The sequence below is a fragment of the Limanda limanda genome, chromosome 20, assembly GCF_963576545.1.
Source record: "Limanda limanda chromosome 20, fLimLim1.1, whole genome shotgun sequence".
In the NCBI taxonomy this organism is placed as follows: Eukaryota; Metazoa; Chordata; class Actinopteri; order Pleuronectiformes; family Pleuronectidae; genus Limanda; species Limanda limanda.
Genome location: NC_083655.1, coordinates 6,754,328 through 6,778,589, shown reverse-complemented (window position 1 = coordinate 6,778,589; position 24,262 = coordinate 6,754,328). Strand labels below are relative to the sequence as shown.

The 24,262-nt window shown below is 41.9% G+C and overlaps 1 protein-coding gene across 1 annotated transcript in view; it reads right to left on the bottom strand.

Annotated features, from left to right (window-relative positions):
* lmbr1 (limb development membrane protein 1) overlaps positions 1-24,127 on the bottom strand; it is a 29,365-nt gene extending 5,238 nt beyond the window's left edge. Inside the window, exons 1-13 of the mRNA XM_061094043.1 lie at positions 23,908-24,127; positions 19,906-19,978; positions 18,926-18,965; positions 17,847-17,986; positions 16,797-16,900; positions 10,559-10,685; positions 9,824-9,892; positions 9,639-9,703; positions 9,276-9,348; positions 5,497-5,592; positions 4,324-4,400; positions 3,743-3,820; positions 44-117 (exon numbers count right to left, since the gene is read on the bottom strand). Coding sequence (XP_060950026.1) covers positions 44-117; positions 3,743-3,820; positions 4,324-4,400; positions 5,497-5,592; positions 9,276-9,348; positions 9,639-9,703; positions 9,824-9,892; positions 10,559-10,685; positions 16,797-16,900; positions 17,847-17,986; positions 18,926-18,965; positions 19,906-19,978; positions 23,908-23,970 — 1,079 coding nt within the window. The 5' untranslated portion in view covers positions 23,971-24,127. The remainder of the gene's footprint in view (positions 1-43; positions 118-3,742; positions 3,821-4,323; positions 4,401-5,496; positions 5,593-9,275; positions 9,349-9,638; positions 9,704-9,823; positions 9,893-10,558; positions 10,686-16,796; positions 16,901-17,846; positions 17,987-18,925; positions 18,966-19,905; positions 19,979-23,907) is intronic.
* Between the last annotated feature and the right edge of the window lie 135 nt (positions 24,128-24,262).

Sequence of the window (24,262 nt, the reverse complement as noted above, 5' to 3'; positions counted from 1 at the left end):
CCACGGACAAAGAGCAGGGTGGAGGGGGTCACTGAAAGGATACAAGATGAGGAGGATTTCCAGCACCGCCTGAGCCACGCCGAACGTGGACAGAGAGGTGGTCGCGATGCCTCGGTCCTGGAAGACGGAGATGCAGACAAAATACTGGGTTACTCAGTGTCACCACACACCAATCTCATATCAACACATCCCAAACACAAAAAGAGGAACACGGAAAACACATTCCGCGATTTCTATAATTGCGCGTGCGTGTGTGTGTGCGTGCTGCAGGCACAGTGCGTGCACACACACACACACACACACGCAATTGTAGAAATCCTGCAACGTGCATGAAGAATTTCCCCACTTGAGAAAGACAGAATCAAATTGGCAAAGTAATGAATGGAACAAGATGAAAGAGGCTCTTTTCAAATCACTGTCGATCATACAATATGTGAACAGGTGTTCAAACAAAAACGGCACATTGCTTACGGTGAGAAGAGTGTACAGGCTGAAAGCGCGGCAAAAACATAAAAACAACAAAACAAATACTTCAGCAAACACACTGGGCCGCCCCCACACCTCCCACCTGCCGCTGCCACTCACGCACTAACACACACGCACTAACACACAACCCCTAAACCCCCTTTTTTAAAGTGGTGCAAGAGAACACATACCAAGCATCTGTGTTGTCAATTAAGTATTCGCTTTTGTTGGTCCTCTAAAGGATCAGTGTTGTATGGGGCACCTACAATATTGTAAATCATGTCCACAAATGAGAAGTGACCATGACCACAGCGTTTACTCTCTGCTTCCACTTATTTACAGCTCAGGGTTTCATGCTGATCACGTTCAACTCTTTTGCAAACAACTGTACGGCAATTGTCCAATTGCTTTAGTCGACAATAACATAATATAGCCTACAATAGTGCTGTTTAAATCCAGCATATAACTGTCAGGTTGACATATGTTTACTGTTCTTGAAATACAAACATATAACTACACAGTGTATATTCGGATACTGTCGTATGGTCTGTAGTTTTAGTTTATTATTATATTGGATTACGTTTGATTTCTTCCTTTAGTTTCCTCGTCTTGATTTGTTTCTTAAAAGAGCCTGAAGAAAAAAGGAAAGCCTGGCAGGTTGTTTCATGCCTTTTTATGCAACTGTCATCCCTGGGAGCTTACTGCAGAGCCGTGGCGCAGTGCTCTTTCTCTCTTACACCGGGAATTAGCAGACAGCATCTGATGTCATTTATTAATGGAGGGCGGGCGAGCATGTATGCATGTATGTGCGCACTCAGGACAGCGAGCTTTCACAGTACGCCTCCTTTCAACTCTTTGCTTCTTTTCATTCCAGTAGCAGGAAGGGTGATGGAGTGTGTGTTTGTGTGTGTGTCAAAATGAGACGAGGGGGGGGGCTGTATTCGTCTGTGCTGCCTGCCACGGCTCAGTCAGCAGACGCACTGCATTTGTTTCTTGTAAGATTAACACTTTGCAATACCTGCACATCTGCAAGGTTTGTCAGCACCTCACTCGCTCTCACACACGGAGCTGTGTCTTACGTCGTGAACATTTGACCTCAGGTGTCTCTTGCAAGTAACGCTACCTTTTAACTTGCTTCATTTTAACATACAACACATATATTTTTCCCAGCATACGCATTTGAACATTACAAAAATGCAGAATAGCGTCATAAAGACTTAATAAATATAAGATATCAGAGGTGCTTAAACTTAAGGTTCCTCCTTCTGGATGTGCTTGGATGAATCCAGCCAATTTAAAGAAATTAATTGCAATTAATTCTTGCTGTGTGAAATTATTGAGTATTTGTCAAAAACAAGAGCAGAAACACAGATAGTCTTAACCTCTTCAATAGAGATGTCATTTAAAGATATATATATTAATATTCTTTTAGGAATGTGTTGCTCGATTTCTTACTTCACTCATGGGAGAGAATCCTACGGGACTTCATCACAAAACAAACAAGACTCATCATATAGCGGCTTAACCCTGTGATAATATACTTTATATATTTAATTCTACTTTATCTTATAAAAATGTCACTCTCCTTTGTTTCTAATTACTAGCTGTAAAGCCACAGACACTTATTGGCCGTCCCACTGGTACATTCACTCTCACTGTCAGACCATTTTCGTCTAATTGTTCTTTGATTTTTAGAGTTTCCCATAATTAGAGACATTATCAGCGAGTGAGAACAAAAAGTCATCAGACACGAGTTGAGAAGTCGTAGTTAAGGTGCTTATGTGGAGGTATTTTTTATGTGCATTTGAGTGTGTGGAGAGAAGGGCATCTTTAGTGAGGGGAAAATTACAGTCCAGTTGCAGCTAATTGTCCATTTTACAAAATAAAGTGTCAAGTGTGGTGGCTGCCAAAGACCAGGCCTGCAGTTACTATTTTATTGGTTCCTCTTAGTGCTTGTTCATCAAGCTGTAAAACACCGTGTCCTTTGACAGAGGCAGCTTCGGTTTCCCTTCACCTCCTCCTCCACCTTGTTCTTACAGCATCTTTGCATTCTCCTCCTCTGCATCCACCTGCTTCTTCTCCCTACTCTTCATCTCTCATTGCCCCTCATCCTCCATCCTCTGCTCTGTAAAGCTGAGCCGGGGCACTGCTCAGTATGCTAAGAACTACAGAGGGATGCGTATTTGGAGAGGAAGACAAACATTGACAGGGCACTTCCATTGTGCTGCCCCCCCCACCCCCCCCACACACAACAATCAGCACATCAGGGCCTCATTTGACTTTCCCACAGTCTGAGTCTCATCCAGACCTCAAACCAGCCGCTCTCTCTCGACTTCTTTATATTTCCCTCGCCTGTGCTTATCTCCTTCCAGACAGCGTGCAGGGATCTTAAAGGGCATTTCGGAGCTGGAGGGATGGACTTTGACAGCTGGAAGGCAGGGTTAACAGGTGGATAGATGGATACCATATCAGTATCGATTGTTATGGAAGACGAGTCTCTCTCCCACCCCCCACTCCTCCCCCCCCTTCTCCCTGTAGTGCTGTAAGATCAGAGGTGTGGCTTCCATTCGGCTTAACAAACGCATAAACCATTTAGTGGGGCCACACTGTCAGGGAGGACAGCTTCAAGCTGCATGACAAGTGTAATTTGGGGGATTTTCTGCGACGCGTCATGCCAAAGAAAACATCTCTGCTCAATAAAATAATTGGAATGTTGAGGGCAGCTCTGTCAGTTGCCCGCAAGACGTGAAATGAAATGAGGGAGAAATAGGATACATTATGTTGCCCCCTCTCAGACAAGAATGCAACCACAAACGCACACACGCGCAGGCAAGCACACGCACGTGCACCTCTGTCACTGCAGATGAGAAGAGATAGGGAAAGCTTAAAACACATTGCATGTTAGGCAGAGATGTGAATCTCTGGGAGTCGGTGCACACTCAGTTTGTGTGCCTCACAGTGAGAGCCCTTCACCTGGCCCTGTCTGCCTCTGCAGAGCGAAGGAAAAGCAACTTATTCACCCACTGTGGACCTGAGACACGTCGCTAGCTCACTGAATCTGCACGCTGCTGTGAAATGACTTTCAATGAGCTTCCAAAACAAAACCAGAGGCACAAGGTTGAGGCCTGATTAACATCTGGTCGGTCCTTTTCTTCCAGCGTGCACCTGAGCATATCCGGAATTTGACTTATGTCTCCACCAGGAACATGGCCAGCTGATAGGAGCGTGTGCGTGTGTGTGGTGATAAAAATAAAGTTCATTTAGACAGCGGGCTTACTGTGGATCCCTTGGGCATGGCCGTCTCATCCACCAGAAGGTAGAGGATGTTCAGCGCCACCATAATAACTGAGATTGTCTGCAGACAGAGAGGAAGATAAAGATTTGTTTACACATGGTATCATTATAAAAAAGATTGATCAAATCCTAAAAGTATCCAGCATCATGACATAATTGAATTGCAGGGCCTTGCTGATCCTTAAGTATGGCCATGCATAATAACCGTCTTGTGATTTTTAACCATTCCAACATTAAGCTTCTCAAAACTCGAACAATGTGGGGGTTGTGTGATGCACGTGCCATGCGTCTCACATGGCCGTTCTAACTTATCTAACAATATCAGACGGCGTAAACAGTATTCCCACACTATAATCTATTGAAAATCACAGTTGTTGCAGGTGGCTATTCAGCATTGTCTTAAACAGCTATTAAACAAAAGTGGTTCCCCCACCCAGACACTGTGGGAAAACTGTCAGAGGACGGAGTTTGAGGTGCAGTGTTATAACCAATGGCCACCAGCCAGGCTGTATACGCCATGAGTAAACAGTTCAGGCTTAATGATAGGTCAGTCTCAGCACTCACCGTTCCAGCGAGCAGGATCAGCATCACTATGGGATACAACAAGTTCTTCTCCCAACCTGATGCTTTCTTTCTTCTCTCTGAAAAGAAACGAGAGTGAGACCAAGTGCAAGGTTGTTTCTCTTCAGTAATATAGGAGAACTGATTCTTTGATAGCGAGATTCCGTGATGAGCTCAGATCCTCCATTACAAACCACTTTCCACCACTGGTTAATTAATATGTTCATCAAAGACGACGACTGAAACCTCAAACCCCTCCGGCTTTGTTTACAGGGTTTGTACAGCTTGGTTTGGTAAAACATATCGTGTGTGTGCATATCAAACCCAATCTCAACTCTCATCGAAACCCCCTTTCCCCCCTCCAGGTAAAATATATATTTCATAACCTTCAAAAAAGATGCTCTTCCTCTTTAATTAGCCACAATCATCATTGCCTTAATTAGTGGAAACAATAATAAATCCTGGATAAAAAGAAATGCAGCAAAATTAATGTTTTGATTTATATTTTGGTCAGAGTGTGTGTGTGTGTGAGCAACTAATGTGTCTCATTCCTCCAAGACAGATGAACCAATTCAAGGTTTATATCTTCCATCTTCCTCTTATTTCCACAGCTCATCAGCCATGTGTGTAGAAACAGATGACAGTCTGTACACTACATGCACCTTCTCCTGTTATGGACTTCCACAGTCCACCTACAATATGCATCTAACATCTGACTGCCCTCTAGTTCTTACCATATTGACTTTCTTTCTCTATTTCCAACCTTGTTAGTCCTCCTGATTCTCAAAGTGCACCCACCCTGCCTGCCCGAGAAGTTTGCCAAGTGCACTTTATATGCACCATCCTTCTAAATTAATGACAACACTAAAAGGCTTGCTACAATATAAAGTTTGCATCTTGTCCAATATCCTAAGTGCCTTTGTGCTCCCCCCCCCCGCCCACCCTTCTCCCCAAAAGGCTCAAGCCTCATTTATAATATCCTAAAATGGATGGAAAATTATCAGGCAGTTCTGGTCCAAGTCCAAATTAAGAAATTAAGGCAGATGGAGAGAAAGCGGCCGTCTGTCAGCAATAAGTAAAAAGCTAACTTCATTGACATCTACAGAGGGGCGAAAAACTCTGAGACCGGATCCCTCCGTATTCCCATCGGCCGTATCTCATAACACAAAAACTTACCTAATTTATTCCTTTGGTTTCTGACATTGTCCAATTCTTTGTTGAGCTGGTGAGTAAAGCTTCCTCGGGTGTAAGTGTAAGTGTACGAGGACGATCCTGCAGAGACAGAAACATTTCAATTAATTACATTTGTTGCAAAATCAGATGCTTCCTCGAGTTTTTTCTTCGTTATTTCACTCAATTCAGGTTTAAATACATTATTTCCACACATTTCTCATACATCAAATCAGACAAAAACGGTAGATGACGCCCTAATTAACTTCTCACTGTGCTTGACTTACCTCAGCTTTTGGTATTTGACTAATCTTTATTAAGCAATCCCATCAAAACAAGTAATCCTGCTCAGAACACAACAATGTGATCTCCAACAAGTAAAAATAATCTCTTGTGTCAGGAGCTGTCTAGCACATGCCACAACTGGTTGAGTGGGCTAGAGAAGACAGCTAGGGATTCTCCAGGAAAACCACAAGGCCGGCTCATTTAAGGCTAATTTATCTATTTTACTCTGTTTTCCTTCCAGCTTGACGCACTAGCGCAGAGGCCCCTCCGAGCCAAAGTGGAAGAGTATCCATTTGCATCCCCTGGGGTGACTGGCAGATCAAGACCAATTAGTTCAGTGTTACACTGTTACTAGCGTGCAATAAAAATACCATCTTTCATCTTTGTTACAAGAGTGAAGGACCAATCACTTTGATCAAACCTTTTTCTTCCCTCTGTCATTACGACACGCCCTGTCTGGATGGGTTGAAGTAGGCAAAAGAGGTGAGATAGACGGGGAGAGAGAGTGAACCGTCGTGTCTGTGCCCTCGCTGATACCTGTCCTGGGATCTAAGCAGGGGAAAGTTTGAACCCTCCGAGCAAATGCAGTCACAACACAACAGGAAATGTCACGGACAGTTCAACAGCTCTTTTTCTATAGAGACGCACTGAACACTCAGCCTCGGGGAAGCCAAATCTGCTCAGCCGCAAGCGAACTAATCTATCACCCATGTGCATAACATATCCAAACACGGCCTTACTCGTCACCCGGCACAGATAAATCATTGATCAAATGAAATCTAGATCCTTAACAAAGATCCAAAGTAGTAGATCTAACAAAGAACAATATCATTACTTGTTCCAAGCAGACGGGTAAAATGGTGAGAAATTCAACTGCAGTATCTCCAATGACATCATTGCAACTTGAAGTTAAATAAATTCTTCTCCCTCAGCTGGCAGCATTGAGTAGAACACTGAATTACAGCGAGGCAGAGATGCTGAGTGAGGCTTCTGGCAGCCAGGAAGGCCTGGAGTAATTCAACGTATCCTCTCCAACCTTCACCACAGCCGAAAAATTACGTCACCTACAAATATGCTAAACACCATGCTGAGACAACAGAGGCGCCGGCAAGGTCATTGTGCCGCATAGCATCTGGACAGGCGCTCTGTTGCTCTGATATCAGCAGATCAGGGTCTTGAAAGGGCAGCGTGGACAGGAATGTGTGCCACACTGCCCGTGCTGCAGTGCATTTGTCGACTTGAGTTATTAGATTGTACTTTCAGAACACATTCTAAGCCAGAGTGCCTGTTGAAATCATACCTACAGTCATTTAACTAGGTGCAGCTTGCAGGAATTAGGTATGAGCCCCTTTTATCCCCACAGCCTGAATTATTTGAAACACGTACATAGCAAAGTTCTTTCAGTCGGGATAACTCATCTCAAAGATGCTTTACTGCGTTAAGATCAAGTCCCTGATACCATCTTTAGAAGAGGCTTTGTGCATTATTAATCTTCTTTAAGTATTGAGTAAAGACAGTGAGGTCATAAAGAAATGCATCGGATTAGAAACTAGTGCCATTAAGTTTAATGAGAACTAACCAAAGCTATTTCATTTTTTTAATAAATGATTGAGTTATCAAAACTGTCGCCAGCTCATTTTATGTCAATCATTACCGATCCAATGGCAACTCAGTGGAGCGCATACCTCTGCCAAGGCCCAACAGTCCCCTTGAATCCAATCAATCTGCACCAAATTGCACCTACTTATAGATATCAGTTAAATATAATAGATTTTATTCATCCAGATCCATGAATTATTCCCTAGGGAAATCAGTGGCAATGTAAAAAAAAAACTAGTTTGCAAGCAAAATGTAAAAAAAAAAGCAGCTTATCTAGATGTTCGAGGAGCATTTTTCTGAACATTTCACTTTATGGGTTCATCGTGCTCTGCACAAAGAAAACAGACACACGTCCAGTCAGCCGGTTAAAACCACAAGCTTCTGATCAACACAATTAAAAACTGTGTCATTACAAATGGGCAACTGCACGTAGAGGGAGTACAACAAAGGCTCAGACGCGTAAACAAACAACTGCATCAACTGATGTGGCCCAACCGTCCGCATCTACAAACACAAACTGTGTGAGAGGATAATCTGTTCGGGGAGCTGGATGCAGAGAGAGAACACAGGTGAAGCAAGGAGACGGCATTGCTCACCTCTGGAGTGTGTCCTGTGAACTGTCCCTGAACTGCCTCCTAGTCAGTGTTCTCGGCAGATCAAAAGGAACACCACTCTAGCCTTCAGTTTCACCTATGTGTGAGCATGGACGTTGAGTGTGTGTGCACGTGCATACACCGTGCGCATAAAAACATTCATGTCGACATCCTCCTTTGCCTTTAATTCCCACCTCTTTAAACGGGACAAAAATGAATTGCAGCTTGGCCTCGGTGCACACATGGACATGTTGACCACTTTTATTTCTCTTTTTTTTGCTGCCTCACAGTGACTTGTAAAGATCAAACAGACTTGGGGATGATAAGGAACAGATTACAATTATTCTATCATTTAGTTCAAAGCATTGCAGTGTGGAATGAGCCCTAAGGAACCATACGCTTAGGTGGCAGTCTATAGCGGTGGCCGGCGTAGCATTTGAAAACAAGCGTTATCAGCGAGGGATCTCCCTTACCTCCCTGGTTTGAAAGGACGCTCATCCTCTTCATTTACTCGCATCTGTACACTTGGTTGCGTGCTTGAGTTAATATTAAAGTAAGTTTTGGAACGTGGCCCAAGTACTTCCTGCTTTTTCAGTAATTCAACGTCAAACAAGGCCTCTGGGAACGCGGAGGGGCGCGCATGAAGAGGAAATGCAGGCTGCGAAAATAAAATCGGCACCATCCTTAAATTCTTTAAACATTGCCTTTGTTCCCGGTCCAGAGAACAAACAGCACAAGGCTCCTGGTTTCTTTTCAAAAAGTCACCAAAAAAAAAAAAAAAGTTGCTGCTCTTTAATGTCAACAGGACTGAGCCAAAACTTCTTGTAAAAGATTTAATTTCCATCCTATTACCCAGGCTACCATTCTGGGCCTGACATTAAATGAGGCAATCATTTCCCCGGCAGTGACAGTAGCACGGTAATGTCTTAAATGGATGCTTAAAAACTTCCTTCGCATAAAATATGGTCCCTGTCATGATGGCTGCTTTGCCCTTAATCAGAAAGTTATGAGAGTAAAGCAGTGGTAGACAAAGGCTGGTGTCAAGTGTGTGTGTGTTTGTGTGGGTCTTTGTGAATGTCATTTTGTGTGTGTGTGTGTGTGTGTGTGTGTGTGTGTGTGTGTGTGTGTGTGTGTGTGTGTGTGTGTGTGTGTGTGTGTGTGTGTGTGTGTGTGTGTGTGTGTGCATGCCTGGCTGAATTTTCAATGCTAATTGATTCCAGTGTGGCATGCTCCATCACACCCAATAGGACAGTCAAACCCCCCCCTCCCTTCCCCTATAATGTGCCAACACGTCTCCCACAGACATACCGTTTAATCTCCTCTGAAGGGCTTCCTCCTGCAAATGGATGCAGTAAATCTGCTCATCCAGGTCCTCCAGGATCTGAAGGGGAGGGAGCAGAGGAGGAGGAGATGAAATGGGTAATAATTAGGCCCAAAGTGGGACTGGAGAGATGGCAGATGAGGGGATGAGTTGGTGATGTATTTGTAGTCGTCTGTCGGGGGTGTAAATGACCGTCAGGAGGAGCTAAGGAGGTTCAAGTCGGAGTCGATGTGTTCAAGTTCAACTGGTCTTTTATTGTGCATAAAAAATGTAAAACTATTCACTTTTCCTATTGAGCATTGAACTATTAAAACTGTATATTTAAATACTCCATCAGAAGGATTACTTACTGTTGGCTTTACTAGTAACTGGCCCATGACTGTGAACATCCTGGACAATCCCACTGGAGTGCTCACTAGACACAGGCAGAAAACAGCGTGTTTATTCACAACAAACTGAACTCAATGATAAACACCAGAGCAGCTCTGATTTTCTCTTTGCTTCAGTGCATTCATGATTACGTTAAATGACTTACTGAGTAAAAGCAATCCTCCCATTAGAGATATGCAGGAGTAGAGGTATGGAAGGTAGAATTCCCAAAGATCTGAAGAAAAAAATACATTGATTAAATAAAATATACACTATGAAAACGACAGGTCAACATTTTGATAACTATGCTAGAAACTGTTCCAGCATGCAACTCCCAAGTAAAAAACATGATTTATCTTGTTTTTCACCCCTGCCACAGGGGTTATGTTTTCATTTCTATTTGTCTGTTTTTCTATTAGCAGGATAATGCAAAAACTGCTGAACCAATTTTATTGAAACCTGGTGGAGGGGTGGGTTATGGGCCATAAACTTTTGGAGCAGATTTGGTTATGGGGAATTATTTTTCACTTTCTTCAACATTACGAGATAGGGCGTTGTTTGACATTTTTGTTTATTTCTCCAGGAAAAATGAAGAGACCTTAATTTGTATTGATTTAAGGGGACTATTAGGCCTTGGAGGTGGTATTCACTCTGAGCACTAAGGGATATTCTAGTTAGATTTTTCTAATGGATTTAACAAGCAAGATATTATTAGTAAATTTGTTAGAGGTGGGCATGTTTGTGAAGAAAGCTTGGCTCAATCCATTCTTCAGGCAGTCATGAGAGGGACATACATCTTCACAACTAATTAAATAATTCCAATTGAACTATTCCCTTAAAAAAATTAAAACAAAGACATTAACAGGCACACATGACTCACAAGAGAGCATTAAAAACATACCATAGAGTGAATCCATACTGGCTGAATCATTGTCAATGAGTGCGGATGCCACCCACACTATACCCAGGATGAGTAGAGCCAGCAGGAAGAGCATCACAAAGGTCTCAAGAATACGTGCCTTGATTCCCTGACAAAAAAAAACAAAACTATATTTAGATATGGTTGGTACAGTTGAAATCAGTATCACAACAGACACACAGAGTTTCATTGAAAACAAAAAACATTAATCACACACATTTTCATTGCTCTGAGCTGGAAGGTGGTTTTATATGGTTTGATATCCAGTTTATAAAACACCAAATAAGATTAATTTTACAAGACATCTCCCTCCTAACTCCATCGCTCATACTAAACCGCGTCATTTCCATTCACGGCACACAAACATGACATGAGTGCCCACATGGATTTCTCTGTAAAACAGCTCTTTAATACACACATATTGAGGTCTATAAAGTGGGTCTAATAGGGCCTGTGGTCGCAGAGGTGAAATTAAAAAAAAGGAGGAGGGGGTGCTATAAGGAGCATAAAGCCTGGCTGGGTCAGCTACTGTCTGCGATCAAGAGCAGGCCTCCCATCTGGGGCTGATTAGGAGCTCCTTTAGCACCGTGGTCGCGTCCCAGGCCGGGCAGACAAGAGGGTTTTGGGGTAATTTGGGTTTTCCGGGTCACAAACTGCTGAGTGGTTAATAAAGTCCGTCCTCTACCTGTTCACACAGTTTCCATTTCCCGCCCCGCTGGAGAGCCGAGCTGTCGAGCTCAGGAAGATGGATAGGTGTTCTCATACACATGTCAGGTTGGCAACCAGGCACGGCTAACAAGGGCGCGCTGCTTGTGGAGTGCGGTTTAAATTAGGTACATGTGAGCAATTTGTTACCAGCTAACATAATGTCTTTTGCGGTTGCTGTTCAGTATTTGCCAACAGGTACATGAAGGGGGGGTCTGTTTGAAAGTTGCCCCTGTTAATCACGACGCCACTTAACAGAATGGAAATGAGTTTAATCCTGCAGATTAAATGCACATTGTTCGTATTACAATTTTGGTCGCGGTTGGGCGGCTTTTCAAACACCTCGCCGACAACTTCATGGGTAGAAGACATGTTTGATAAATTTAATGTCTACACGATATCTCCGTCCCAATCACTCCGTACTTCGGACATTTATAGACAGGCGTTGAAAATCCCCCTTAGCATCATTCCGCTGTCAGCGATCATTCGTCATGTACATCCCTCTTAGTGATGTTCTGGAAAAGCCTCAGTGAGTGAGGGTAGAATTTTCTAGCACAACAGAGAAGTGGGCAGGGTCTGGAGTGCCCCAGTGTGGCCAATGTGGACACTGCAGCTACTCGACAGGTAACGTTAGAGAAGGTAAATAAGGCCTATGGAACCTTTCATCAAATATTAATCTTTAAAATACAACAATTCCAGATATATCACAGTAAAAACATATCTTAAGGGGACCATGTACGTGTAAGTGCCAATATTCCATTAATAATGAGGATCAATATGCTAAAAATAAAACCCTCAAATCGTACGTGGGGAGGAATTTTTCTGTCTGCCTCATGCTCTTTTTTTCCGTCTCCCATCAACCATCTCCCATCCCGACTCAACTGGGCAGTGGGGAAACACTCAACACCCCTGGATTAGAAAAGAGGGATGGAGAGCAATAGAGAGAGAAATAAAGGAGGAGAGAACAACAGAGAGAGACTGATGGAGGAGAGGAGTCAACGGCTGAGCGCATCCCATTCCCCTGAGGTAAGAGAGGTGAGAGAGGAATGCTTTCAGGGACTGGAGCCACGTCCCACACGCGCTCTCTTAAGGATGCATCGGGATGAGCAGAAGTCACAGGCAGGACGTGTCTCAGCTCATGTGCACCGGTCCACCTTAACAGGCTGCCCATGCCATGCTGAAGGTGTATTCCCTTCAGATAGGTCTCTCAATCATTTATAAGACTCAAATCATTACCCATTCAGATCATTTAGGGCAAAGGCAATGCTTGTCACCTCCCTTACTATCATCCCTGGCTCCTGCCTTGCTGGAGGAACAATCCACAGTGTCAGACGTGATTCGACTGCACCGAGAGGCCTGATTGGTCTCACTGATCCATCCACATGCATGACACTGCACATTGAAATTCCTGTCTATCCTCATCTATTCTTGCATCATTTGTTCCTCATCACAAGGCTTTGAAAAAAAAATGATGGTTTAAAAATATAAAAAATCCAAGTAAGCCATCACCATTGATCAAAGCTAAAACTGTCGACTGATGAAGAACGAGAGGGGAGGAAAAAAAGAAAAAGAAAAACGACCTGTGCTTTGGCATTGAGAGCGCCTGCTGAAAGTTTCTATTCTTGCCATTCTAAATGTGTAACTACCTCTAAATATAGCAGCTCTGAAATATTCAGCATCCCCCGATCCTCACACTGACATCGAGTGAGGGCCTGGTTAACTGCAGCTATGTTGTACAAGACTGGAGAGACTTCCAAGAAATGCATGCGGTGGCCAGAGAGGAAAGGAACCGCTTCATATGCACAAGCAAACAAACAAACATGCATGACTTCCCACTGCTCCGACACACACACACACACACACACACACACACGTAGATCGAAAGCTAGACACACAAGCGGCCAAATACATCAACCTGCAAATCCACCCGATTACACAAAGCCACAGAGGGCTTGGAAACAGTTCACAAGCTTTGTGCCTGTCCTGTGCTGCAGAAAAACAAAAGTACAATCTGTGATACTGAGTCAGGGGTGATTCTTGGGAAGGTGCAAGGCTGTGCTGGATGAAGGGGGACTAATAGAACAAAAAACAGACAAAGGAAGAGTTAGGTGGTGCAGGAGCTTCCTTGTTGCTGCCATCAATCCTTAGCAGGTCAGCAGGCGGTGGCAGAGATCCTCCCGCGGCCCATCCTTCTGCTCACCGTCATGGACGTGTGGAACAAGGGCAGAGGATCTAATAAGCCAGGGAGGGGGGGCAGGGTCCTTTTTTTTCTTGCTCCCCAGCAGAAAAAAAAGACTGCCCTCTCTGCTAAAGACATGCCAGATGCCCGGGACCTTATTAGTGTATCCTTCAACCAGTCGGCTGCAGCAGCACAGTGACCGTGTCAAAGACAGAAAGCAGAGGAGAAGGACACTCCCCTGTAAAGCTGCAGAATGAACTTCTAAAGACTCTTAATAAGACTTAATAAGCACCAATGGCACGAGAGCATGGAAAATGATCGGCATCACGTCGTATTGTTCAAACCCTCGGGGTGTGGGGAGGGGGAGGGGGGGGGGGACTTTCAGTAATATTGTGATATGAAGGGAAACTTTGAAAAGGCCGCTCTGTATTTTCAGTTACGTTTTATTTGCCGTCCTACAATGGCGACGAAATGTTCCGACTACAGAAAAGTCAGCGGCCATCTACATAATCCTCTAACCTTCTTAGATCGTTTGTGTTATTTTCACATGTATGATAGAAGACAAGCAGAGAGAGCGGGGGGGTTTTCATAAAAATCTGCAAGAAACGACTAAGAACCTGGTGCAGAATCAGTCCAGCTTCAGAACTCATTCCTTAGTTTAGAAAAACTGAGTCACGAGAGGAGGGGAGAAATCCTGAGCAACTCGCTTGTTCTTTTTTAAATTCCCAGCTCGAACTAATATGTTGCCATGGAAACGAACATTGTAACAGGCAGCTTTAGGGAGACATTGTGACCTTAAAGGAAGGTATGTAAACACCACTTTATATTCTCCGGCTGGCCCTGCCCGAAAGAAGGCCTGGGAAAAATGTCTGCATGTGCAGGAGATTTGAAATAAATATCCAGGCCCCATTGTGGAGCTCCAACAAAGACGAGTATCTTAGTAACACCACGCGGGTTTGCTTGGCGAGACGTTTTCTCTCCCTCTCTCTCTCTCCCCTCTCCTCCCCCCTCCTCTCCCTCCACAATAAACACACTTCTCATCATCGGCGGGTTAGGGCTTAGGATGAGATTGATGAGGAGTTTCTTTAACTACCAGATGAAACCTGTTGGCCCTTCGCTGGGTCAGTCAGGGGGTCAGACTCGTTCCAACTCGTTTCAGGATCAAACACATCTCAATACTGTGGGTAAGACCAAGAGACTATTCACTGCAACGCATACTTTACGTAATTCACACATTTCTTCACGCAAAGATCTACGTCTGGGGTAAAACTAAACGGACATTAAAACATGATCAGGCTAACTTTACAATAGGTTAAATGGTGTGTTTGTGCTAAGAAGATTGTAAATAAAAGAATAACTTTTTTCACTATGATCTCACTGTTAATAATATATATATAGCTTCAAAATATGAAACATGTCATGTATAATTATGATGATCATTTAAGTGGCTTGCTTTACATTTTCAGTGATGTTATAGTCTTTGTAAAGAGATGTGTTATTAACATGATCAGAACACACTGATCTTCACAGATGGCTCTCATCAATATAATGCCATCTACTGGTGGTCCGGAGACACCAGAACAGATACGTGACAGAAGTGCTATAGTGGGACATAAAAAGCCTCACAATTGGACACATTTTTAGTCTGTCCCTATGTAGTCAAAACACCCCAACAACAACATTGCTGCTAACGTGCAAGATTTAAAAGGCAGAAATACTCCACGGCAGAGAGGAGTGTTAAACCTGATCAGAACCTCAAACCCTGAACCAAACGAGGACCTTTAGTGGCCTCAGTGATGCAGCTCTTCTGCAAAGATTTCAGAACCCAGCCGTAAAGTGGGAGACATTTTACAGCAACAAATAAAGCCAGATCATAACATCTGACATCAAAGCCCTAAGTCACTCTGATACATCCACAATTTGGACAATTTGGCAAACTATTAATCATTCAGGTGACAGAGCCTCTGAAGAGCTGAACAGTTAACATTCAAAAAAAAAAAACATCCACATTTCCATCTTTATTCTGGTGGCGTCTTTTAGTACATCGTCAAACATAAACACAGCCACATGAAAAAGCCTGACTTACAACGTTAGTAGTGAAATTCATCATTCACTTCATTTCCGCAGTCAAAAAGACCTCGTAGTGCCGTTACATTAGCCCAGGAGGTTAAAATACCACATTAAAACTTATGACATTGTGGTCTAATGCTGTTGTTACTGGGAAAAGGGATAATATCACATTATAAAAACTAGAATCTGTGTTTTACATGCTCCTCGCAGCTGGCCGCATGATTGACTCTGCAGGCGGCTCAGGCTTTTTCTTTTTTGCCGCAACACGGGTGTCACCTCCACCCCTTCCTCTGCACACACGCAATATATACCTGGACGTGCAGCTCAACATTGACCAGCGATTCCTCGGAGCAAATTTATGGACGAGCAGAAGCAAGAAACAGTCTCGCTAAAATAAAAAATAAAAAGAACAAAAAAACGAGACACGTGAAAGAGGCCCTGGTCTCGGTGCCTACACATCAGGGCCGGCCCTCGGCTGAAGAAATCCAACCGAAACAAATTAGTGGAGCTTGGGGAAGAAAAGAACGGCCTATACACTACAGTACAGACTAATTTTTATGTGCTTTTGCCAGGAGGGACATAAACCAGAGAGGTTTCAAACTGTGACACAGGATAGAGGTGTATTAAAAGTAAATCTTTCCCCCTCCATTTTGCGAGGCTCTATTGTGCTGTCATGTTGCTGCGACTTTATGGACTTTTGGAACACGAGCCCCCAGCCTCTTTTTTTTTGGGGGGGGGGGGTAATCAATTAAACGAGGAAGTTCGCTGAGCCTTACAACTCGATTATTAGCCTGTCCTTTTGAAGTTTTATTTTAGGGGGCTGGGGAGGGGGTGACAAGGAATCAGGCTTTAAATCAGTGGGGCCGATGCAGCAGTGTTGAAGCGTTTGCAGTCTATGGCCTTATTGGAAGGGTTTGTCAGGATGTGGCGCTGGGCGAAGACCAGATTCAGACTTTCATGGTTAATGAGGTTTCTGCGGTGGCAGTTACGGTCAGTGGCATGAGTCAGGCAGAGGGCAAAGACTCGGCACCTGCTGCTGCTGCTGCTGCTTTGGCTGCTGACAGGGAAATGTTTGCCTGAATAGCAAAGCATTCCAATACAGAAGCAGAAAAACGAATAAAAAAAATTCCGACCTTACATTTTCTTACATTTTGCAGTCTCTCACAATTTCTGGTAGTTGGTAACCGTGCATCACATACAAGGAAATAAACAAATCTAAGACTGATAGATATTATAAATATAAAAATAAGACTTGAGACAATTTACCTTTTTCGATCCCGCAAATCCCTCAGACTCCAGGAAGAAATAAGCGAAGGGCATCAGGACGAAGAGGCAGAGGTTGGAGAACAGTGACACCAGATTCCACAGCCCTGCATAAACCAAAGTGTGTATGTATACAGTCATAAATCATACATCAAATATCAATATTAAGTTTTATTTTTAATGTGACACGAGTGTTTTCCCTTGAATGTTATTATACAGTGGTTGTGAAGTGGGTCTGGCAAGTGTCTCCTTGTCAATGTATAAGTCTCTGATGCCCTCTGGTGGCAATTGGAACAACCAACAGCCTAAATTACACCAGTGGTGATACTGTCAATCTGCACTGGTGATTGTGACACTAAAGACAAAATGTGACCTGAAAAATTGTGATACTGCAAATGAAACAGATTTATTTTTTACTTGTGGTTTTAAGGAAGTAAAGAAATTAACTATCTATCTCCATCTACCACCAAACAAAGTCAAATGTGTTGTATGCTTCATTTACCTTAATCACAACTAGCATTCATTCTACAAGATTCTATATCTTTTCTACAAATTTTAGAAATCATGAAATCTGTTAAGTATTAAATTCGATGGGTTACACAGACACGTATGGTTATTTTATCTTTGAACAGTGTTTTAGTTGATTTCCCATGTTACTTTAATGTATTATTAATTAGTCATATTACCTCTACTAAGAAAGCCTCAAGCTTTAAACTGCAACAATGCACTTATCCATTATAAACTATTATTACAAGTTTTATATATTATTATCAGTTATAATATAATTAGTGTATGTTAACATACAACAGCAAAACAAACATTGGGGTTAGAGTGGGTGTTTACACATTTAAAACAATTTGGACATGTTAATCACAACATCTACTGAATTTGATAAAAGTGTATAAAGTTAATTATGATTACTAAGAATGTTAATGCATCTACGTTACAAGATATTTGCTTCATTTGCAAACAAATACATCATGCGGGACTGTAAAGTGAGAGAAGATGAGTTAATGAAACTGAAAAGACACGTGAGCTGTGTGATCCACTGACCATGGATGAGGGAGCCATTGAGCCACTCAATGTAATAGTTTTTGGGGAAGGAGAGAAGGATCTCGCTACTAATGATTGAGAAAGGCAGGAGGAAGACGGCACCACCCGACACTGCCAGGGTGAAGGTGCACAAGTACAATCTGCAAATAGAATCAAACACACACATAAACAGACAAAAACACACAGTATTAGGGCCAGTCGGGATAAAAACGAACACATGCAGAATAACAACAAGGTAATAAGGTTTTTTTCTTGTTAAAATCCGATTATATGTTACAAGCTTGGTTACTTGGTTACTGAGGGATTACTTTGGGATTATGTGTTATATTAAACAATAGTCACTTGATTTACAGTGTGATAGGAATTAATAAGCAGAAGAAAAGTGCAGATTTAACTTATTTGTTGTCCACTGTAATTGCACTGGATTTAACAGCCATCAGGCTCATTGTCAACCTGTTCTTTCAATCATCCTTCTGCTCTTCACTTTATACACCCCCTGCCCTGGTCATGAAACCAACTAAGTTTTCTGAAATGCTTTCCATTATTTTTATGCACCTAGAGTTTCCCTTCCCTCTGCAGGATGCGTGCGGCTACAACAAGCATCAGTGAGTGTGATTTGTAATTCTACACTGAGATCGCTGATACTTGCCACCACTGGTCTGGTGTCAGTTACACAGTGAGGGAATTAGTGGGTTAGACAGTGAATTAGTGAGTGTAGTTAGTGAGTGCAGTAGAATGTAAGAAAATGTAGGTCCAACCAATCATCACAATTGATCAACTGGAACCAAACAATATTTGGCAAATATCTATTTGTCTAATAGATAGTCCTTTTCTGGTCAAACATGACTTCAATGACTCTATTACCTATCATAAATTACTATAAAGTAACGTATACATTCATTAATTATTTTTCCTTCTTGAAGCTACTCACTTACTTTCCTGGCTTATATTTTCTCAAATATATTCCCTTTACTTAAACAAACTTAATGTACTTGTCTCTATGTATAAAACATAAACTGCTAGTTCACCTGAAAAGTTATAAAATTTTCAAAATCACATGAAAAAGAACATTAACTCACGAGATTCTGTTGACCACAGCATCTTCATCCTCTTGGTCATCTGTGAAGGAAACCAAACAGCTTTAGTCACATAGTAGGACACTAACAAGGCTGATAAGCTGTGTACGGTGCATGTTTTTATACATTGCATCATATTTAAGATAGAAATTAGTGGAAAACAATATTTTAGTTGTATTATTATTTGTTAGGGACTTACTGATGTGTCTGCAGAATACAAGAATCTGATATTTTCCCATGCATACTATATATAATTATTGAAAGAATGATCAAGGCATCTACAATTTGGCCCTTTCATAAAAAATATAAACCAACCTGTAAGTGTAAAAACAAGAGCAGCCTAGATTCTTGCTGGACAAAACTCCAGAAGGAATTTGTGGTGCAAAGTGTTCTACTTTCAAAATGAGACGAGGGAAGAACAGGTGACCTCCACATACTATATTTGTCCTGAGGAAATAGGATACAGTTCATAAAGCCTGCTTCATATCTTGGTTCAAAAGATCAAAACCTGCGTGAAAGACATTCCAGAAGAATAGAAAATAAGATCTCACCCGGTGTCTCACTTCCCTTGAGTCTTGCATTAGTGATTTTCATTACAGAGGACAGGTTATATCACTAATAAGCCTCTCTGTCAGAATGTAGCCCATTGTGTCAATGCGGCCACAGCCCTAAAAGCAATTTTGGGCGTTTACAGTTTACTCTTTAACAGAGGTGACTTGTGGGTGAGGTCTCTCCTAAAACACCTAATGCATTCTTGGAATTGACTCTCTTTCAGACGACGTACAATGAAGGGCTCTGTCTCTGCACAAACAAGCAGCAACACAGATAACCAGACTTCTACAATGTTCTCTGTGAAAATAGTTCCACCACAGACACGCTGCATTAAACCGATGCTTTAAGACGTGTGACCGTCTCACGACCGAAACACTTGGGAAATACCTTTTTCCACAGAGCGGGAGATCGTATTCTGCAGGAGCACTTACCAGTCTTCCTCTTGTATCTGGTTATGATGCAGTAGGACACGATGTAAAGGACTGCAAACAGGAGGAAACAAATCTGAAACGACAACATAATAGAATCTTAGTATGTTGTTTATTATGACTGATAAATCATAAATCAGCAAGCCGATACCAACAGTATTTTTCAAATGTATGTTTGTGTCCTGTTGTGTGCCATTGTTTAATATAGCAAACATGTGCAGATTATGTATCTGAAAGAATTTGGTTTAGCCCACAATCGATTACCAATTTATACTAATGAGAACTAAAATTGAGGTTCTGCATCATGTGAGCACATTGATGCCTCAGTCCTTTCCCATGACTTACAGCGATCAGGTAGATTAAATGGCACTTGAGTGTGAAAGTAGTGTCTATAATTCATTTTCTACATCATAGACAGCTGTGGAAAGTAGACAATTTCCTCCATGCCTTACTCTGATGGTGTAGAACATGTTGTCTCTTGGTATTTGTATAAATAACCATATGAGAGCATAGATTTGTTATAACAACCAAAATAAGAAACATTTCCACTCGCTGTAGCACTAATCTAATCAACGATACAGTTAACTATTAAGAGCAAAACATTGCAATGCGTCATTGTTTTTCTAACATTCAATGCATGATTAAACCGAAGCTACAAGCAAAGTGGTGCCGATGTCACTGATGCAGTTTATTAAGTAACACCTGGCTCCAAACAAGCTGGATGGTCTTACAGAAAGAATCCCGTTCCACATTCTCTGCTTCTACTATGACGGGGACTGGGATGTAACTAATGATAGAACCTCGCACTTCAGCACTTTACACCCTGTCAACACCGCAAAACTCATCATGGCCAAGCTCGGATCATGAAAATGACTCAGCCAGACACCAGACAGCCTGTGCACATCGCAGACAGAGACACAATATTATTAAAATAATTCAAAAACAAAAACAGTGCTCCCAACCCTTGCAGTTTCATTCTAAGTGAAAAAGAAAAATGTCCAAGCTACAAACTCTGTTTTGACATTGGCTCAAGCTAAACATGTGTGTCCACAAGGGGACCAACCCAGAATAACACACATGTCAGGTGCACAGAGCTGATAAACTGGCACAGACACAAAGACACAACACTCCGAGGGAAGATAACAGCAAGTTTCAAGCACACCAGTAAAGGCTTCTTGTTAGAGGCTTCAACCAACTAAGGAATTCACACCTTTGTGACATATGAACTCAAACTGGAGGTGAGGGCAGATATTAACCCTTTTTTCTAAGAGAGCTCTAGTCAGCACTTATAACTTGAGTATTTCTTCAAGCATGTGCTGACCACTGTGTTTCCCCGACAAGTCACTTTCAGCAGTAATTGAATTGTTAAGAAACCTGCTTGATCATGCAATATAGCTCGGCTTAAGCTCATGGAAAAGATCGATAGAACAAATACATTGATGTTTGGAAAGTTTGTGTTTTAGTTTAGAAAACCATTGCACTGTCTGTTAATTATAATCATTTCAACAGCACAGGGTGGCTGCCCAGGCTGGAACATAACAATTTATCCAGCACAAAATGTGAAAGGCTGATAAGCGTATTAGAGGCTGTTTGGAGATGGCATTGGCCAATGTTATTACTGAAAGCACCTCATGTTTTTACGCTGTGTTAACCTGGTTACTCACATAACACAGTTTTCTGTGTTCTGTGTCTGGTTCTGTGTAATCGCAGGCATGGCATTCTTTAATCATTTTTCACAGTGTGGCCCACAGTGAAAGAGACACTCTCCCACATTTAAAAAGGTCTGTTAAAAGGGCATCGTCTTCCCACCGAGTCATGTTTACTCACTTTAAACTTAGCCCAGAATAACATTGACTGCAAAAAGTAAATACAACAACAAACATGACTCCACCGGTGGAAATCAATCCATAGGCCGACTCATACACATCAGGTTTAAATGACACAGACACATCATAACATTATGCAAGGCTGAAGCATGCTGATATGGGATACTGGGAGGCAGATGAAGAGACGCTGAGGACAAGATGTGCGATCTCAAGCTGAGATGTGGAACTTGCATACTTGTGAGACATTTGATAGTTTCTGTATTTCAAACGTGTCGGCCGGGAATAATCAACAAGACCAACTCCAGACAACACGCCCCCCTCTTTCTAGTTGATTTATATCTGATATCTGAAACACACACCAAGACGCTAACCATATTATGGTTTGTGGCAAAGGGAAATCAATGGCAATGTTCAGGGCTTTCGTTGGTTAGAGCTCGTTAAGTTGTTTACTTTATCACGGTTTTTCAAGTGGGCAGCCAACAAGGACCTGCTGTGTCTGACACCAGAAGTATAGCTGCAAAGGATAACAACTTGTCTGACAAGAACACAACTTGTTATATTTAGTATTAAACACCAAAGAAAGATTTGTATCCTGATATTATCAATATTATTCCAAAGACTCGAACCATTAAATCTATTTAAAACTATGACAACCAACATGAAATTGACTTCAAACGCCCCAAACGTCCATTGCAAACAAATGTTTTTATGTCAGTGGTAGAAATTAGCACAAACAGACCTTTGACTTAAAAATATAAATGTTCTGCTTCACATAAGGCTTTAAAGTTAGGTTACGCTTCACCAGTTAATGTGTTCTTGCATTAGATCTTAACCAGGCTTCAAGAGAAGATGTCAATGTACAAATATAAAACAATTTGCGGGGAGAACCATACACCAAGATGATATAAATCCCTTCCAAATAAAGGTCTCCTCTCCGTCTCTCATACACTTGTGTTACTGATTATTGGAACATGTTGTCAATGTACGATCTTATAATAAAATATAAACATATAAAACCAAGGTATCCTCTCTAGTATACCTGTATTACTGATGATTGGGACATACAAAATAAAGGTTATCTCTCTGGTACACTGAATATATAAAGGTCTCCTCTCTAGTACACTTGTATTACTGATTATCGGGACATGTTATCCATCTATGATACAATAATACTACATCTACATGAAAGATTAAGGTCTTCTCTCTAGTACACTTGGATTACTGAAAACTATGTTATACACATACAAAATAAAGGTCTCCTTGGTGTAGTACACTTGTAGTACTTATGATGTGACATGTTAGCTATGCATGATGTTATAATACTATATATTATACACATACAAAATAAAGGTCTCCTCAGTGTATAACATTTGTATTAATCATGATTGAGACATGTAAGCTATGCATGATGTTATATATAAATACAAAATAAGGGTATCCTCAGTGTAGTACATTTGTATCACTGATGATTGTGTCATGTTATCTATGCAGGTTGATATAATTCTAGATACACATACAAATTAAAGTTCTTCTCAGTGAAGTACACTTGTATTAATGATGATTGAGACATGTTAGCTATGCATGATGTTATAATACTATATACATAAATACAAAATAAGGGTATCCTCAGTGTAGTACATTTGCATTACAGAATACTACGACATGTTATCCATGCATGATGCTATAATACTACATACACATACAAAATAAAGGTATCCTGGGTGCAATGCAGTTGTATTAATGATGATTGTGACTTGTGATCTATGCAGGTTGTTATAATACTATATCCACATACAAAGTCTACTCAGAGTAGTACTGATAACTACGATATGTTATCTACGCCTGCTGTCAAATATCTCATTGGTGTAATTTCTAATTTCTAAATGTCCCAAAACAAGACCATTAGCCCGAGTTAAACCACTGCAATGAACTGGTTACAGTGGAAGCTAACGTTGACGTCCGCTCACGTTTTAATTAGCACGCTGGCTCGTCGCTTTTTCCACTTGAAACCAGAAGTGTGTCGCAGGTGAATTCGCGAATTACGTCAAATCACACCGACATGTTTTCAGACCCGGTCAATGCTAACGCTAGCTGCCGGTCAGCGTGTGGTGGTGGAGGAAGAGGAGGAAGAGGTCGTTAGCATGCTAGCCTCGACTAGCTTCTCCGTGCTACTACTTACGATGTACTCTCGAACTTGGCTGTGGAAATTCTGCTCTCGGATAGAAACATCGTCTTCTTCCATTCTTCATATTGCAAAATACGAAAAGGCGGCTACAGACTCGCTACATGCTAACCGGGCACCGAGGACACAGCACCGAGGACACAGCACCGAGGACAGGGACAGACTCCGGTGTCTTCTCCTCTGGACCCTTCAGCCCGAGAGACAGTTCACATCCGAGGACAAGACCCGCTTCGTTCTGACCACGCCCCAAAATAAAAAACGTCATTATCCGGCGTCAGCCCGTCAACCTGACCCGGAAGTACACCGTCACTTGTCTGAGGGGTCATAGCAACAACCATAGATTTATATATAA